Genomic DNA, 17,335 nt, shown 5'->3' with positions numbered 1-17,335 from the left:
TGGTTCGTCCTTCTTGGTGGTATGCTGACATTACCCTGGATACCGTGGCTCTTGATACATCACAAAGACTTGCTGTCTTGGTCACAGATGAGCCAGCAAGACGTGCACCAACAATTTGTCCTCTTTTGAACTCTGGTATGTCACCCATAATGTTGTGTGCATTTCAATATTTTGAGCAAAACTGTGCTCTTACCTTGCTAATTGAACCTTCACACTCTGCTCTTACTGGTGCAATGTGCAATCAATGAAGACTGGCTACCAGGCTGGTCCAATTTAGCCATGAAACCTCCCACACTAAAATGACAGGTGTTTCAGTTTCATTGTCCAACCCCTTTATATGGGGCAAATCTGTGTTTTAGAGAATGTATGGCAGTTCTAAGGTTTTACCACGGTGAACATGCAAACAATCTAGTCCTACTAGACTTTGCAGTTATCCGGAGCATTGTAGCAAGAAGACAAAGTTGTTTTTCAGCTAATTGTTGCTAAAATTCCACAAAAAAATAAATACATAAATAAAATCCACAATAAAGTACCAAAGATAAAACAAGACAGAAAATTGCATGTGGTATTATCTTGGCAAGACATCAGTTAAAATACAGCCAACACCATTTTGTGTATTTTATTTTATGTGGGCAACAAGGATGAATTAACATGTCTGTGGGCCATGGGTACATAATTGGCAGGGGCCCATAAACAGTACATAAAAAGAAATGTTTATTTGTCACACATTTTGTTGTCACACACAGAGTTAGTTCACACTTTGCCATTTACGTGCCACACCTTCTATCAAACTTGCAGGCACAAAGTTATTTTGCCAAGTGCCATAAGGAGCAAACCACCCATGATATTATAATAATTATGCATTATTTGTTTTACATAATAATCCACTCTGAATGCCACTGCCTAATGTATAATGACAACAAAGATCATTCATTCATATTAATTTTGCTTTTGTTTATACTCATGCATCAACTTATAATTTAAAAAAAGGTAGTAAAAGAAAAAAAACTTAAATTATATCAACAATTCTCATCTCCCGTACCAGTTCAGACTGAATGGCCATAAGTGACAGGCTGTTAATAAAGTGTCTCTGAGTCATCCTAGTCCTTAATTTGTTTTTAAGTGTGGCCATTTGGGAAAATAATAGTTTGCCCTGGCAGATGCCAACAGGCAGCGTCAGATAAAGTCTTAACGCAATGTATATGTTGGGAAACATTGACTGTAATCCACAATTAAGGGGCGTTCTCCTTCTGTTCAAGTCCAGCAGATAGGCAGTACGAGGGGTCAGAGAAACAAAAATTAACTTGTTTGAAATACTAAACATGGTAAAATTGTGTGCCATAAAAACTAACATGTGATGAGTATCGCCTCTGTGAAAATTAGAATCCGTGAATTTGGATGTCATTAAAATAACATGGTAAATAATAATATTATAAATATTAAGGTTATCAAATTTAACATTGCAAGTTTTCATTCACTGCCTTGTTTTAAGCGCCTCCACTTTTACAACTTTAGATTTATCAAGTGTATGAGATTTAACGTTGCCTGTTTTTGCGGTTTCTGTGTCGTCAGTGGTCAAATTTGTACAGCTCATTCAAAATCTGCAAAACAATGTATTTGGCTACGTTCACACTGCAGGTCTTAATGCTCACTTCTAAATATTTTGTGAAATTTGATTTTTTTGCATGGTTGTTCACATTTCCAAATATATAAGACTTGTAGTGTTCTCCTGTGTGAACTGCATTCATACAACTTAAATGTCCTGCATGCGCATTATATGACACAATGACATCACATGTAGCGAGCATGCTTAGTGTTTGCAGAAGTAAATATGGATGGAAACGTTGGACTGTATCTTGCGTTTTTTAAATTGTTTTCCAACTGGAGACAGCACGTTAACAACACAATATTTTTAAGAAGCTCGAAAAGAAAGTGAGCCACGTCCACAATGGTCGTTGTTCTTCTTCCGGCTTCCCATAGCAGGACCCAGAATAGTGACGTTTGTCGAGTAACAATGTCGGACGGGTTGAATGAATGCGACCTGGCCATACAGACACAGGTGGCATTTGAAAAGATCAGATACGTATCGGATTTAGGACCACATATCCAAGTGGCCTGGGTTGCATTTGAAAAAATCGGATCTGTGTCATTCAGACTGTCATAACAAAATTTGATACAGGTCGCATAAGGGCAGAAACATCAGATTGGGGTCACTTCAAGCTGCAGTGTGAACGTAGTCATTGTGTCCACATAAATCATGCAGAGAACTACACCCCGTCATCGGGTCTATGCCAGCCTTTTGATGAGTCACACTTGTCTTTTGGGAACGAGTAAGTATGGTATTCCATAAGTTCACGATGAATGCCGTTCCCAGATAATTACGATTTTCAGTGTGAGGGCTTCATTTCGTGTGTCTCTTATTTTCATTTTAATAGTTAGACATCACCCCTAGAGCCTCTATTATTTCATAATAGTTATTCTAAAGAGCTTCACTAGACTTAGCACAGCAACTTTGCTGAATATCTGATAGTGACTTCAATGTCAAACCAATATAAGTGTCCTAGCTCTAAAAAACAGGCTCCCATCTAGAAGTCGATGCAGAGCAAAAAGAGTTTGAGTAAATCAAAAAACTTTCCCATTTCAATACTGCTGGCCACTATGATGTTTACACCCACTAAGTTTAGAGAATGAGCAGCGCATGGAACATATAGGATTAAATGATTTCTTTGTTTTAAGTGTGCCTGCAGGCCATTATACTGCCCTCACTGTACAGTTAGATCTATTGGCTACTACAGTTAGATAAACAATGCATTGTCATACAAAGCCAAATAATTCTACAACTTTCCCCTGGAAAATGAAGGTTAAGTGGTCTCAACCTTGGTCTGTAGGTGAATATACAAAAACAGAGAAATATTAAGCATTGCTTATCTGTTCTGCTATCAATTGCTTTTTTTTTTTTTTTTTTTACCGGTAACTGAATACACTCCTCACAAGTTGTTTATGTCAAGTAGGATGTGTTGCCATCTTCCTGCCTATTTTTAATTAAAACTGGAGGCTTAGTTGAACAAGATTCAATCAATTGTTCTAATACCATTGGATTGCTACATCTGAATGATAATTTTAAGTGTTCTTGAAACTTCTCGAATTCTGCGATGTGGTGTCCGTGTTATCAATCACAGAATCCTTCCGCATATGTGTCACACTTTGTTATTTGCAAGCAAAGCAGAAAGCATTTCAAGATGATGGGGAATATATTAGCCATTCCCATTGTACTTGCTGTCCATTAGGCAGTTTACTTTAAAGCACATCATTCATCATTTTACAAATCCTTCCCCCTAATGCACAGTCTCCAACAACTGTGTCATATTTTGCTAGTCTGTTTTGAAATGAAGCGGCGCCATTTTCAATAACAACCAGCTTTCCTCCGTCACTAGACATATTTCCCAATCAGACAGGATCTGTTACAGTTTCACACCGGCTGTAATCTTTATCCAACCTATGATGGGCTCCACTCTGCATAAGTTGTTTTTTTGGAAACCTGTTTTCATCTTGTCATGACATCAGAGGTCCTGGCCCCATCTCCATGCTGGATGAGCTGCAAGCATCCACGTCAAAAGAAGTTTCTGCTCCTCCACCACCTGTACATGCCTCAGTGCCCTATGCTTCTGATAAGCTACAGCTAGCTGTGAAGTCAGCCACGAAGTTGGCACTGAGCAGCAATGTTTAATCTCCACATGCATTTGGAGAACTTTAGCGAAAACGATTAAAATTGATGGTATTTGTGGCATCAAGTCTCATCTATTTTTTTTGCAGCACTTAGTGGCCTTTATTTTGTTCGTTCTTTTTTTCTGAAAGTAGACAGGAAATGGGCTGGAGAGAGGGGGAAGACATGCGGTGAACATCACCAGGCAGGAAGTCGAACCTGGGACAGGCACATTGAGGACTATAGCCTCAGTGTATGGGTCACGCACTTTACTGGTGCACCACGATCTGGCCCCATCTATTAATTCTTTTGAAGCTTAAAGCTTCATTTTTGCATATCCGCAAAATGTTTCTGCTCACTGACATTGACATTCAACCAGTAGATTAGGTGACTGAACTATCGACTTTGACACATTTAAATATTTACACAATTTTTAAATTTTATTACATTTAAAGATGACTTCCTTGGCCGCTAACTCAATTTAAATAGCTGGCATGAACTGAACTTACATATACATAGTTTTTTGTTTTTTTTATGTAGTTGTTTTTTTAAGACCAATGCCTTTTTGGCCTCATTGGGCCCTTGGCACATTCCCAGTTTGCCCTTGTGTTAATCTGTCCAAGGTAGTAAACAGATTAGGGTATTGAGAAGAAAATGCAGGAAATGGCTTTTATAGAAACCAGGACTTTCTTTGAAATTTTTATTCCTACATTCTGAGTTTAGACAAATTGAGTATTTAGCTGCTTTCTCGGTGGTAAATGTGTTTAGGCCAGCTGTTTGCTCACACATCTTCTGAAACCCTCTGGGTTTCTGTAAAACTTGACAAAAAAATCAGTAATAAAAAGCCAATTATCTGTCAGCCAGAAATGGAGTAAAACAAAAGCTGGAGAGTATTAACTTACATTTATTTTTTTAAGTATTGCCTTTGCTGTTAGACTGAATAATATAGAAACATTTAATGAAAATAAGTTTGTCTAAAACAATTGTATCATATAAAACTCAGAAAGAGATAGACTGCATATGCTCAGAAGAGTTAGAGTTAGTCTTGATGGGTTAATGCTACCTACAGAACATAATCTGCAGCTCCAAATTAGTACAAAGTAAGGCTCCAGGTTAGCTAATGTGTGGAGTTTGGTAACTTTGTATGTTGTAAAACGGTTCGCAAAGTTTAACTCAAGGCACATGTTTGCAGTACAGATTGTTTACTACAGAAATAATGGCTCTATGACTCTGAAGGCTAATAGCACACTCATCAACCACTCTATTAGGTACACCTTGCTAGTACTGGCTTAGATCCCCTTTTGCCCACAAAACAGCTTTAATTACTCATGGCATAGATTAAGCTGCTTAAACTGGCAGGCCCTAACAACCACTCCACTCCAAGTCACTGAATTCCTTCTTCTTGCCCATTCAGTTCAAACTTGGTCTTCATGCTAGATTCCCAAATGCACTGAGTTGCTGCCATGGGATAAGATGATATCTGTGTTAACAAGTGGGTTTTTCTAATAAAGTTGCTAGCAAATGTATTTCTTAATATTAGGATAAAGGAAGTAAATAAAAAATACTTTGTTTTGTTTGTCTGTTTTATTTGAATATGAGCAAGTTATCAAACAGTATAACTTAAAATTGCATACATTGTAGATTATTTTACATATTCAAAGGAGTGGCTGAAAGTATAAATTTACTCGATCCCACTCCTCCATGCATTACCATTATCACACAACAATTTTTTATAGCACATAGATTTAATATTAGTATACTACATTATTCATACAATAGATATTTAGAAAGATGTTATTGTTATACAATTCTTATAAAATGTATAATAGTAACCGCAGCAGCAATAACAATAATCATTCATTGTATTATAATAAAATTATTTATGTAAAAAAGACGTAATAAATACTTTCACTACCTATAAAAATAGTACTAATAAAAACACTTTCCTTTTTAGGTTTAAGTGCTTTGTTTTTAATAATGTGCAATCACAGATGAGAACATGGAAAGAGTGAGTCGTCGATGCAGCTGGTTAAAGCAGCCATTGATAGATCTGTCTTGTGTAAGAGGAAGATGGGGAATAAAGAGGATGGATAGCATTACATGTTGTCTCTGTGCTGTTACAAGTGTTTTCTCTCACTCGTCTCAGAAAGCTTATAGTCACAACTTCAGCATATTGCAAACTTCCTGGTGTGTGAAAGCCAGACTCCCAGAAACACCGGCTGCAGTAATTCAGCTTTAATTACCCGCTTCCGCCAAAAACGCTTCAGTTATTTATAAATGTTGTCCTTACTTGGTTTGTGCACGTGACTGTGATCATGTTTTGCACCCTTCTGCAGGAGCAGCTGGTCTGCTCTCTCTTGTGCTATGGGAATTAGACATTCCTATTGATCTCCTGTTCCCATGGGAGATGTGTGTGTGCACAATAGTGTGTCTGTGTGGGTGCTCACTTGCATACAACTCATCCGTTTTTAGCTGCATAATGTTGCAGCAGAGAGATTTTGAAAAGTTTAATTTTGTGCAAGAGTGCCACTATCAGGTGACAACAGAAACTACAAGACTTAATTTCTTCATAAATCCTTTTAGTGGATATTAAATAAAATAATAATAATTTATTATTATTTTTCTGTGTCTGTCTGTAGTGTGCTGGTTGTTTACTACAGAGTAGGGAGGAAAATGTAAGGATCATTGATCTTTACTTGAATTTCTTTCCATGAGATCATTTTAAAGATGTTGATCCAAGAGGTTTCTTACTGTGTATTTATGTGTGTTGCAGGTTGTAAACTTTGGAGAAAAAGGTGACCGGGTGAGCATGAAAGACTGCAGATGTAATGTAAAAATCTAATTAATGAAATTAATTAATGGGCATTAATAGAAGCAATTTAAGGCTGGACGTAGACCAAGTAGCAACACTATACTGAATTCTGATTTTATTGCACACTCACAAGCAATCATCTTTCTTTTCCATATCTTTGTATCTCAGGGCGATGGCTGTTCAGGTTCAGTAAGTAAACTTTTTGTTGTTTCCCACGCTCATGCCTTGTCTTCTTTCTTGCTTGGCATACTGATCAGTAACCTAGGATTGGCTTTTCCTTTCTTTTTTGCCATAAGTGATTTTTGATAATTTGTGCCAACCAACTGTTTCTAACCTCAGTGCACAGAAGGACCCAAGGGTGAGAAGGGTGAGAAAGGCGAGCCGGTGAGTGCCAGAGTTTTAGCTGCAGGTTACAGCAACATGTCCCCGTGCTTTCCAACCCAGCTAACCCCTTCCAGCACTTTTAGGTTGATTTTTATGCAGAGCCTCATTTTCAGGCATTCAGCCATGGCATTAATTATGCAGCTAGAACAGCGTTGTTCTTTGTATAGTTGTTTATCAGGACTGAGTTATTAACCATGTATATACAAAATTGTGAATGTGTAGACTTGCAAGATGAAAGTAGGATTTAATGTATAAGCTGCATCTAAATGATATGTGTACCAAATATATTGGAAAAGTATTTATTCTTCTTTTTTCAAAAATTTCAGGTTACAGCCACATAATTCAATGTATTTTACTAGGATTCTTTGTCATAAACCAACATAAAGCAGTGCAAAGGAAAAAGATATGGGCTTTACAATGAGTTTTTACAAATCAATCTAAGTAAAAGGGTGGTGTGCAATTGTATTCAGGACCCTGAGTTAATGATTTGTTGCATTTCAAAAAAAAAAAAAACAATACACTTTGCAAATCTAGCAACTGAAATATGTATCTATTACTCTTTGCAGAAGATTGGTTGAAGAGTGTTTGTGGAGATTAAGTCATGCCACAGTTTCTCAATTGGATTTCGGTCTGGACCTTGTCTGGGCCATTCTAATACATAAATATGCTTTGATCTAAACTATTCTAGGGTACCTCTGGTTATATAATTAAAGTTGTTCTGCTAGAAGCTGAGCCACCTTCACAATCTAATGCCTTTTGCAGTGTACTAGGTTTTCTTTTAAGATTGCACTGTATTTAGCTCCATCCATCTTTTCATCAAATCCTACCAGTTTCCCTGTCTCTGCTGCAGATGGGCATCCACACATACATAGCTCAAAAACATAAAGGGAACACTCAAATAACACATCCTAGATCTGAATGAATGAAATATTATCATTGAATACTTTGTCCTGTACAAAGTTGAATGTGCTGACAACAAAATCACAGAAAAATCATCAATGGAAATCAAATTTATTAACCAATGGAGGCCTGGATTTGGAGTCACACACAAAATTAAAGTGGAAAAACACACTACAGGCTGATCCAACTTTGATGTAATGTCCTTAAAACAAGTCAAAATGAGGCTCAGTATTGTGTGTGACCTCCACCTGCCTGTATAACATCCCTACAATGTTTGGGCATGCTCCTGATGAGATGGCGGATGATCTTCTGAGGGATCTCCGCACAGACCTGGACTAAAGCATCCGCCAACTCCTGGACAGTCTGTGGTGCAACGTGACGTTGGTGGATGAAGCGAGATATGATGTCCCAGATGTGCTCAATTGGATTCAGGTCTGGGGAATGGGCGGGCCAGTCCATAGCTTCAATGTCTTCATCTTGCAGGAACTGCTGACACACTCCAGCCACATCAGGTCTAGCATTGTCCTGCATTAGGAGGAACCCAGGGCCAACCGCACCAGCATATGGTCTCACAAGGGATCTAAAGGATCTCATCTCGGTACCTAATGGCAGTAAGGCTCGAGCACAGGGAGGACCATGCAGCCCTCCAAAGAAATGCCACCCCACACCATTACTGACCCACTGCCAAACCGGTCATGCTGAAGGATGTTGCAGGCAGCAGATTGCTCTCCACCGTGTCTCCAGACTGTGTCACGTCTGACACGTGCTCAGTGTGAACCTGCTTTCATCTGTGAAGAGCACAGGGTGCAATTAGCAAATTTGCCAATCCTAGTGTTCTCTGCCAAATGCCAAGTGTCCTGCACGGTGTTGGGATGTGAGCACAACCCCCATTTGTGGACAAACAGGCCCTCATACCATCCTCATGGAGTTGGTTCCTAACTGTTTGTGCAGACACATGCACATTTGTGGCCTGCTGGAGGTCATTTTGCAGGGCTCTGGCATTGCTCCTCCTGTTCCTCATTGCACAAAGGCGGAGGTAGCGGTCCTGCTGCTGGGCTTTTGCCCTATACGGCCTCCTCCACATCTCCTGGTGTACTGGTCTGTCTCCTGGTATCGCCTCCAGGCTCTGGACACTACGCTGACAGACGCAGCAAACCTTCTTGCCACAGCTCGCATTGATGTGCCATCCTGGATGAGCTGCACTACCTGAGCCACTTGTGTGGGCTGTAGAGTCCGTCTCATGCTACCACGAGTGTGAAAGTACCACCAACATTCCAAAGTGACCAAAACATCAGCCAGAAAGCATAGGTACTGAGAAGTGGTTTGTGGTCCCCACCTGCAGAACCACTCCTTTATTGAGTGTGTCTTGCTAATCGCCAAAGATTTCCCCTTGTTGTCTATTCCATTTGCACAACAGCATGTGAAATTGATTGTCAATCAGCGTTGCTTCCTAAGTGGACAGTTTGATTTCACAGAAGTTTGATTTACTTGGAGTTATGTTGTGTTGTTTAAGTGTTCCCTTGATTTTTTTGAGCAGTGTATGATGCTGCCACCATATTTGTTTCACATTGCGGCATGTAGGGTTTGGGATGATGTGCTTTCTGCCACACAAAGCATTTTGCAGGTAGGCTTAAAAGTTCGTTTTTGGTCTCATATGACCAGAGCAGCTTCTTCTACATGTTTGCTGTGTCCCCTACATGACGTGTGTCAAACTGTAAACAGAACTTCTTATTGCTTCCTTTCAATAATGGCCTTCTTCTTGCCATTCTTCAATAAAGGCTAGTTCTGTACAGCGCACAAGTTAATGTATTTACAGTTTCGCTTGGTCAGACTGGTCAGCGGGGTGAATAGTCATGCATAGCACACATGATTTGTTTTAATGCCATTTCCTTTTTGAAAAACTATAATTTCCTATTATTCTTATAATTATGCAGTGATACCAGATTCAATTCAATTCAATTCAAAGATACTTTATTGATCCCCGAGGGGAAATTAGAATTCCAGTACAACCCATCCAAACATACATCATAACACAAGACAATGGGGGGACGGGTCACCGAGGCTTTGCTGCCCGCTCACAGGCGCTGCCCTTGCTAGATAAGAAAAGAGGCCACATTAGGTAAGTAGAGGAAAAAAAAAAATCATATTTCACACTTTATCCTTAGCAGGATACAGTTTGAGATTGCAAAAAACCTCAGCACAAAGAAGCAACAAATTTACACAACAACATCATGCTGGGAACGGTGAAGGTGGTGTGAGGGGTGCATATGTTTATCTTGAGCATGTGTGTGTGTGCAAGTGAGTGTGTGCAAGTAAGTCCATGAAGCACTGTCACAGAGGCCATTGTCCTTGATGGTTCGTTGGAATGTACATCAACCGGCCAAGTTCTGAGCAGGTCCACAGGTGTCCTCAGGGAAGGGAGGGGGCAGAGGGAGCAGAGCGTCATGTTTACATAACTTCCAGGAGAGGTTGAAGATAGCCAGCCATCAAGGCCGCGCAGGGGAGCCAGATTCAGAAAAACAATAATTATTTGGGTTAGGCTGACTCTTAATTTTCCGTCAGCCTTGAGAGTCTCACTGGTGCTTCTCAAAGGCGAATCCAAATAGACAAATTCCTGGTCTTTCTGCCAGATCCAAGCAAACAACTTTCTCCAAGATTTATACCATTTCACCCCTGAGTCCAGGAACCGCAACCCGCTTTTGATCCTGTATAAGGATCACATCCAGTCTGCGATTCAGCTCACGTAACATCTCAGTCTGAGTGTTGATCGCTCTGAAAATCCCATCATACATGCCAGGCAGCCTTACAATGGCCAGAACAGCTGCTGACATTCTCCAAATGTCCCGATATGCCAGGTAACCGCTGACTCCAAAAAGCAGAAATCCTGATATCAAACATCCAATTATATACACATCTTCCACATCCTCGACTGACATTATCGACAGACACACAATCCTCCACTTCTGCCAGGAGTCCATCGTGTATCCGGAGAAAAATGTCCCGTCCGGGCAAGTGGGCTCTCCGGACCCCTGTCTTCTTGTCGAGAAAATTTGATCAATTGCATTGAGAGACCAGCTGACCAAATCCATAATTTGGAAGAATTTGGAAGATGTCCAAAAAGAGGCTCCAAAAAAAAGACAAGACACAGAGCTGAAGCAGGGCAGATATGGGAGGGGTGCGGGAGACAGAGAAAAAGTGTCCACCTCCACCGAGAGCAGGAAAAAAGATTTAATCTGTGTTTGTAACTTGACAAAATGTGAAAAACATTCAAGAGATTTCTCTAGTTTTACAAGATGCCAGCTCCTTTTCCTGAGGTTTGGTATGGGTAAATAGTGCAGTTGCCTCTTGATGTTTGTCCATATAGGCTACTGACTGCTCACTTTGTTTGCCATGTTCTGCATTTTGCGTGTGTACATGTTGTCTTCTTTTAGAGCCAAGTCATTGATCTTGGCCCTATCTCCGCTGATTGCATCCACAGGGAACAGCTTCCAACTGGGGTCAGGCAGCTGGGTACAAGGTGAACAGTTGAAGAAACTTTTGGTGATTAATAATCAAGACGTAACCCCTCTAATGATCATCCAATTAGATTCTAACCTCTCTTGCTGTCCGTGGCTTTGTCTAGGGAGAAAAAGGTCAGAAAGGGGAGATCGGTCCTCAAGGCCTGACAGGAACACCGGGGATGGATGTAGGTGTTTTTTGCTTGTTTTTTTCAACACAGCTTGAGCAGTCAAACAGTAAGGTTAAAATATTTTTTTACAATAGTAAAAATAAGAAACTACATCTCCAATACATGCACGCACATCCTGTTGTGAGGTTACTATTATCAGGCCTGAGCGGATATTCAGTAAACCCGTGTGGTACCACTCTAAACTCAGACGCCCATTGATATCTGCCCGCTCTTGTTGCGTTAAGTCAACCTGTTAATGCCTGTTAGATTAGGCTAGAGCAACAAAGCTTGCACAATCAATGCTGCCTCATTGACCGCGCCGTTTGTCTCTCACACAGGCAGCCGTCTATTCAGGAAGACTTAAACCTTTTAATCTTCCCACGTATGGTGCAATGAACACATGAAACTTTTGAGGAAATTACAGTCTTTGCAGGCTCTGAGAGATTCCAGCAGTTTTTTGGCATCAGATGAACTCACATTTAGCAGTTTTCCAAGTGCTTGTTGAAGCCAGATGGATTTGGTGGGGAATAGATTTTTTTTATTCCTCCCATCCATCTGACATTCTGAAATGAATGTGCTAGTTGAGGTAGCTTGAATGAGGCAGACAGAAAATATCACAGGAAGCACTGAAGACAATTACTCTCACAGGATTTATCATAACCTGTCTATTTTTCTTCTGTTGAAACTTAAATAACCTTGTAAATTCTAAAAGACTCTTAAACATTTCTGTAAAGAAACAAGCTCTGCATTATGTTACCAAAATGTCAAGGATAGGCACCAACAGAGCCTGTTTTATTCCTCTCAGAACACACTGATGATGTTACTTTCCTCTCTGTCTGTCACCATTTCCCAGGGTCGAGCAGGGTCTATCTGTGTAGTCGGCCCCAAGGGACAAAAGGTTTGTCTGCCTAAAGTCTTGGACTTTCTGTCATCAGCTTGTCTGTCACATGTATTCAGTTCAGTTGGGATTTGATAGAAGCTGTGTCGAACTTGTTTGTTAGGGCACGCTGGGTACAGTGGGTCCTGAAGGGTTGGCTGGGGAGCCAGGCAAGCCCGGACTTCCAGGTCTGCCAGGATTTGGAAAACCGGGTCCACCGGTGAGTGCAGTTTTCAATGACAAAGATTTGGTAAGAAAAGAAAAAAATGCACTTAACAATTAATTAAATAATTTCCTTATTTCACAGGGCCCTCCTGGTGAACCTGGGGATGCTAGAGGTGAAAAGGTAGGCTGTCTTTTTAAACAGTGTCTGATGAAAAGATTGACATTTGCAGAAAGTTTTACCACCCTTTATAAGTCAGAACTCAGTACACAGATGTGACCAGTGTTTCTACATTTACTCATAAGAGGAATGTACTCCTAAAATAATTTTTTACACAATTATATAAATTTAAGTGAAACTATGTAATCACATTTATTGTTAAAAACAATTTTGATATCAATGAAAGCATTTTTTAATTCACAACATAAGATGAGCTCTCATAGACATTTCCAAATATAAGGCAGGGAATTTAACCACCTTTTCCTAACTCAATTCTCGCTCTTGTTACAGTGAAACGAAACAAACAAAAATCTTATCTGTTTTGTAAAATAAATGTCTAAACAGTCTTGTGTCTGCCGTATAAATTGTAGCATGAGAAAAGCATGAGCCTGCAGCAAAATCAATGTAGTTATTTACATGAAAAGGAAAAGAAAATCAAATATTGTGCCATTTGTCTATTTGACACATTGTCTTCTAAATTTACCCTCTTTGGATGCAGAACAAATTTTACAAAAGCAGTTGCTGATTTTTTAGTATTTTCTTTCATCCAAACTTTCACTGTAAGAGTTAAAAGCAAAACCTTTTTTTTAACTCAAGGTTTTTTTGTAAAGAAAATCTTAAGAGGACATGTAGAGTTTGACAAGTAATTGACTACTGGCCCTCTGCTTGTAGAAACATCCATAAGTCAACTTTTTCTGATCCCTGACTACTATATGGCTGCCAATTCCAAACTAACCTTATTGACAAGTTTAATTCGTGTTCCGTTCTGTGGTATTCAGTTTCAAGTTTCTATTTATAGGGAGACGTAGGACCTAAAGGAGAAGACGGATTACCAGGAGATCCAGTGAGAGTCTTTTAGACACTGATTGATATTCAGTAATGCATGCACCAGGTTCCAAAAGACTGCACAGTAATTATGAACTGATGCATCAGTGTTTGACAGGGATTCTGTTGTTTTCCTAGGGACCAAGAGGCCCAGGAGGTCCAAAAGGAGAGAAGGTTTAATACCACATAAGCACAGTCCTTAATCTTTTTATCTACATGTCACTATACAGTCTAATCAAAATATTGTCTATTTAATTTGTGTCAAATTTTCAGGGTGACCAATGCGAAATATGCCCAGTGCTGGCAGCAGACATTGCTAGTACAGTGGCCTTGCAGGGGAAACCTGGCCCTAAAGGAGAGCCTGGATTACCCGGGATAGGAGAAAGAGGATTTCCTGTGAGTACATCAGTTTGACTGCTGTGTAATGTATTCCACACCTGCCGAAATGTTCCGTTTTACATTTTTATGATCTCACTGCATGTTTTATTAGAGTTATAGATAGGGCGTGAGTTGTAGCTGACAATTGAACCTTGAACGCTTGGGTGATAGCATATATATTTAATCTTTCTTATCGTTCTGAGGAAAAGCACAGCATTTCCTTCCACCTTGGGGTTGTAGTTGTCCCTGTAATTCTCACAGCGTTGCAACAGCTTAAGGGGAGAAGACGTGATATGCTGTCAGAAGTTTAGTCACCAAGGCAAGGGTCTTTCGTTCTTTCTCTCTCTAGCGAGTCCAAATTCTACACCCTGCAAACTTTTCTTTTTTTTTTTTACCTTTTATAACTCCCACTTACTCCAGCAGGTGAAATATAGGATGATTTGTGGAGGAGGGGTGATAGAATATAAATCTTTAGCCTTATGAGTTTCTCTGTGCAACGATTTCCAATAGTGCCTGCATCAATCTGTCATACCTGGTTAGAGCAGAGAGAGAACAAGGTAGAGCAAGTAAAAGGAGAGGTACAGTGCTGTGAAAAAGTATTTGCCCCATAAAGATTTCTTTCTTGCTTGCTTTTGTGTCACTCTTAAATGTTTCAGATCATCAAATACATTTTATAGTTGACAAAAAAAACCTGAATGAATTCAAAAAGCAATTTTCAAATGGTTTCATTTAAGTGAAAAAAGCAAACCAGGCCATATGGTAAAAAGTAATTTTTGTTTACCATCCCCACATCTGATTACTGTCAGACTTGTAGAATCATGGACTAACTTAAATAGAACCTTCCTGAAATTATAAAGGAGCTAAACAAAGAACACATAATGTTCCGGTCCAAAAAAATGCAAAAAGGAAGATGAAACACCAAGCCTTGAAATCAGTCTGTTCGGAAAAGGTTGCAAAGCTATTTCTAAGCATTGCTCTCCTTTAAACCACAGTAAGATCCGCTTTCCACAAATGAAAAAAAAATTGAAACAGTGATGAACCGTCTGAGAAATGGCAGGCTTGCCAAAATTGTTCCTAGAGTGCATAGACTACTTATCCATGTGGTCACATAAGAACCAATGCTAATATGTCAAGTACTGCAGGCCTCACCTACTTCAAATAGGTCAGTGTTCATGATTGAATAAGAAAGAGACTAGGTAGAAGAAGGCACCTATGAGATAGTTCAAAGGCAACAACCCCAGCTGACCAAGAGGAAAAAAAGGCCCATTTCACATTTCCCTTAAGAAAAAAGTGAATACATTCTTAATGATCCCCAACACTTTTTTTTAGGTTTGTGTGGCATTAGTGGCCTTTATTCATCAGTAGCTGGCCAGGAAACAGGGCAGAGAGAGAGACGGGAAAGACATGCAGCAAATGGCCCAGAGCCAGGAATTGAAAAGGGGGCAGCTGTGTTCAGGACTGTAGCCTCTGCATATGGTGCAACTACTCTACCACTGAGCCATGAGGTGCCCAAATCCCCAAGACTTCTGACAAAATATTCTGTGGCTAATATCAGTTCATGGCTAAAACTCCAGTTCAGTTGAATTATGAAATTATCATTTGAAAATTCAATTTTGTATTTATTCAGGTTATTTTACAGCAAAATTTGTTTGATTATCTGAAACATTTCACATTACAACAAAGCAAAAACAGAAGAAAACTCTAAGGGGGAGCAAACTTTTTTACCGACCCTAAGATATGGCCTCCCTAATAACAACTTCCTAACATTTATTAATTTCATTTTACTTCTTTTTTCCCTTTTTCTATTATCAGGGTCTTGAAGGTGTAAATGGCAAAGCAGGGGAGAAGGTATGGAGTTTCCTACTTATTCATTTGAATTTGTAGTTAATTCATATTCTGCTCAAGTGTGACCTATACACGCTCATCTGCATTCCTCAGATATGCTAACATCAGCACTGTATGAAAACTCTTTCCCAGAGCAGATGCAAGCAAAACTAGCTGAACCAAACTGCACAAATGCAAAAAAGTCCACTCAAACTCCCACATTAGGAATCTCATATGTCATGTAGGTCTACAACCATGAAAGCCGTCAACTTCAGTCCCCAGTGCCAGTCCACACGGCACCCACACTCACACTCCACTGATATACACTGACATCTGCCTAATTGCAGTGACCAGAAGGCTTCCAATGCCATGTTCAGACACAAGATCTACACCCAAATGGGGTTGGCAGGATGATCTGAGATTAATTTGGATGTCTCTGCTTTTTCTATGTTTTGGCAGGGAGAACCAGGATCAGATGGCGCCACAGGAGAAAAGGTTGCTGTAGTGTCATTCTTAAGCTTGAAGTTAAATGATTTCTGCTTTAGGGGCTACTCTATTTAGTTTTCAGCCAGATATAATTTCCTAATGACTTAGCCAAGCTCTGTAATTATTCATAGTAAATAGTCTAACTAACCAAACAAAGTTTCACTTTTTTAAATTAATATTGTTTATTTATTTATTTATTTTTTGCAGCTTCTTTAAAAGAGTACTATATAATGATATGCACTATTGTGACTCAATGTGAACTTTTTCACATTGTGTCACATTACAATCACAGTCCTCTGTTTTTCTTTGGGATTTTAATGTGATACAACACATAGTAGCACATAATTATTGTAAAGATGAAGGAGAATGATACAGGATTTAATTTTACAAATACAGACCTGAACTGTCTGCCATGCAGTTATACACAGTCTCTAAGTCTCTCATAACCCCCAAAAAAAAAAAAGAAATCCACATCAACCAGTTGCCTTCAGAAGCCTCCAAGAGGGCAATGGTAACTCTCGAAGAACTGCAGAGATCCACAGCTCAGGTGGGATAATCTGTCAACAAGACAACTTTTAGATGTGCACAAATCTAATCAATACAGAGGAGTGGCAATAAGAAAGCCATTGTTGACAAAAAACAATAAAAAGTCCCAAAGTTTGCCCCAAGTCATAGATGACACAGCAAACCTATGCAAGAAAGTGCTCTGGTTCGATGAGAGCACAATATTTACTTTGTTGGCCTATAAGCAGCATTGCGTGTAAGAAAACAAGTTCTGCTCATTATCCTAAACACAACATCTGCATTGTGAAATATAGTGGGGGTAGCAACATCATGCTATCTGAATGCTTTCCTTCAGCATGGGCATGGAAGGTTTTCAAAGTTGATGAAAAGAAAAATGAAGCTAAAATCAAAGCATTACTGTAAGAAAACTATTTAGAGGGTGCAAATGACCTGAGACTGGCATGGAGGTTCAATTTCAAGCAGGACAGTTGCAGTAGACTTACAGCTGAAGCTACAATGAAATTAGTTTGAATTATATCTTATTTATATGTTAGAATGACCTAATAAAAACTCAGACCTGAAAAATGGAAACT

The 17,335-nt window shown here is 39.5% G+C and overlaps 1 protein-coding gene across 2 annotated transcripts in view; it reads left to right on the top strand.

Annotated features, from left to right (window-relative positions):
* The window catches only part of col16a1 (collagen, type XVI, alpha 1), a 119,761-nt gene that overhangs the window by 64,775 nt on the left and 37,651 nt on the right, over positions 1–17,335 (top strand). For both annotated transcript variants that reach the window (XM_047383300.1, XM_047383299.1), the window contains exons 10-22: positions 6,477–6,506; positions 6,684–6,704; positions 6,855–6,899; positions 11,278–11,316; positions 11,422–11,484; positions 12,320–12,364; positions 12,468–12,563; positions 12,651–12,689; positions 13,525–13,569; positions 13,689–13,724; positions 13,824–13,946; positions 15,741–15,776; positions 16,212–16,247. In XM_047383300.1, coding sequence (XP_047239256.1) covers positions 6,477–6,506; positions 6,684–6,704; positions 6,855–6,899; positions 11,278–11,316; positions 11,422–11,484; positions 12,320–12,364; positions 12,468–12,563; positions 12,651–12,689; positions 13,525–13,569; positions 13,689–13,724; positions 13,824–13,946; positions 15,741–15,776; positions 16,212–16,247 — 654 coding nt within the window. The remainder of the gene's footprint in view (positions 1–6,476; positions 6,507–6,683; positions 6,705–6,854; positions 6,900–11,277; positions 11,317–11,421; positions 11,485–12,319; positions 12,365–12,467; positions 12,564–12,650; positions 12,690–13,524; positions 13,570–13,688; positions 13,725–13,823; positions 13,947–15,740; positions 15,777–16,211; positions 16,248–17,335) is intronic.

This window comes from Girardinichthys multiradiatus, chromosome 13, assembly GCF_021462225.1.
Source record: "Girardinichthys multiradiatus isolate DD_20200921_A chromosome 13, DD_fGirMul_XY1, whole genome shotgun sequence".
NCBI classification, from domain to species: domain Eukaryota; kingdom Metazoa; phylum Chordata; class Actinopteri; order Cyprinodontiformes; family Goodeidae; genus Girardinichthys; species Girardinichthys multiradiatus.
This window is presented reverse-complemented; position numbering and strand designations above follow the sequence as displayed.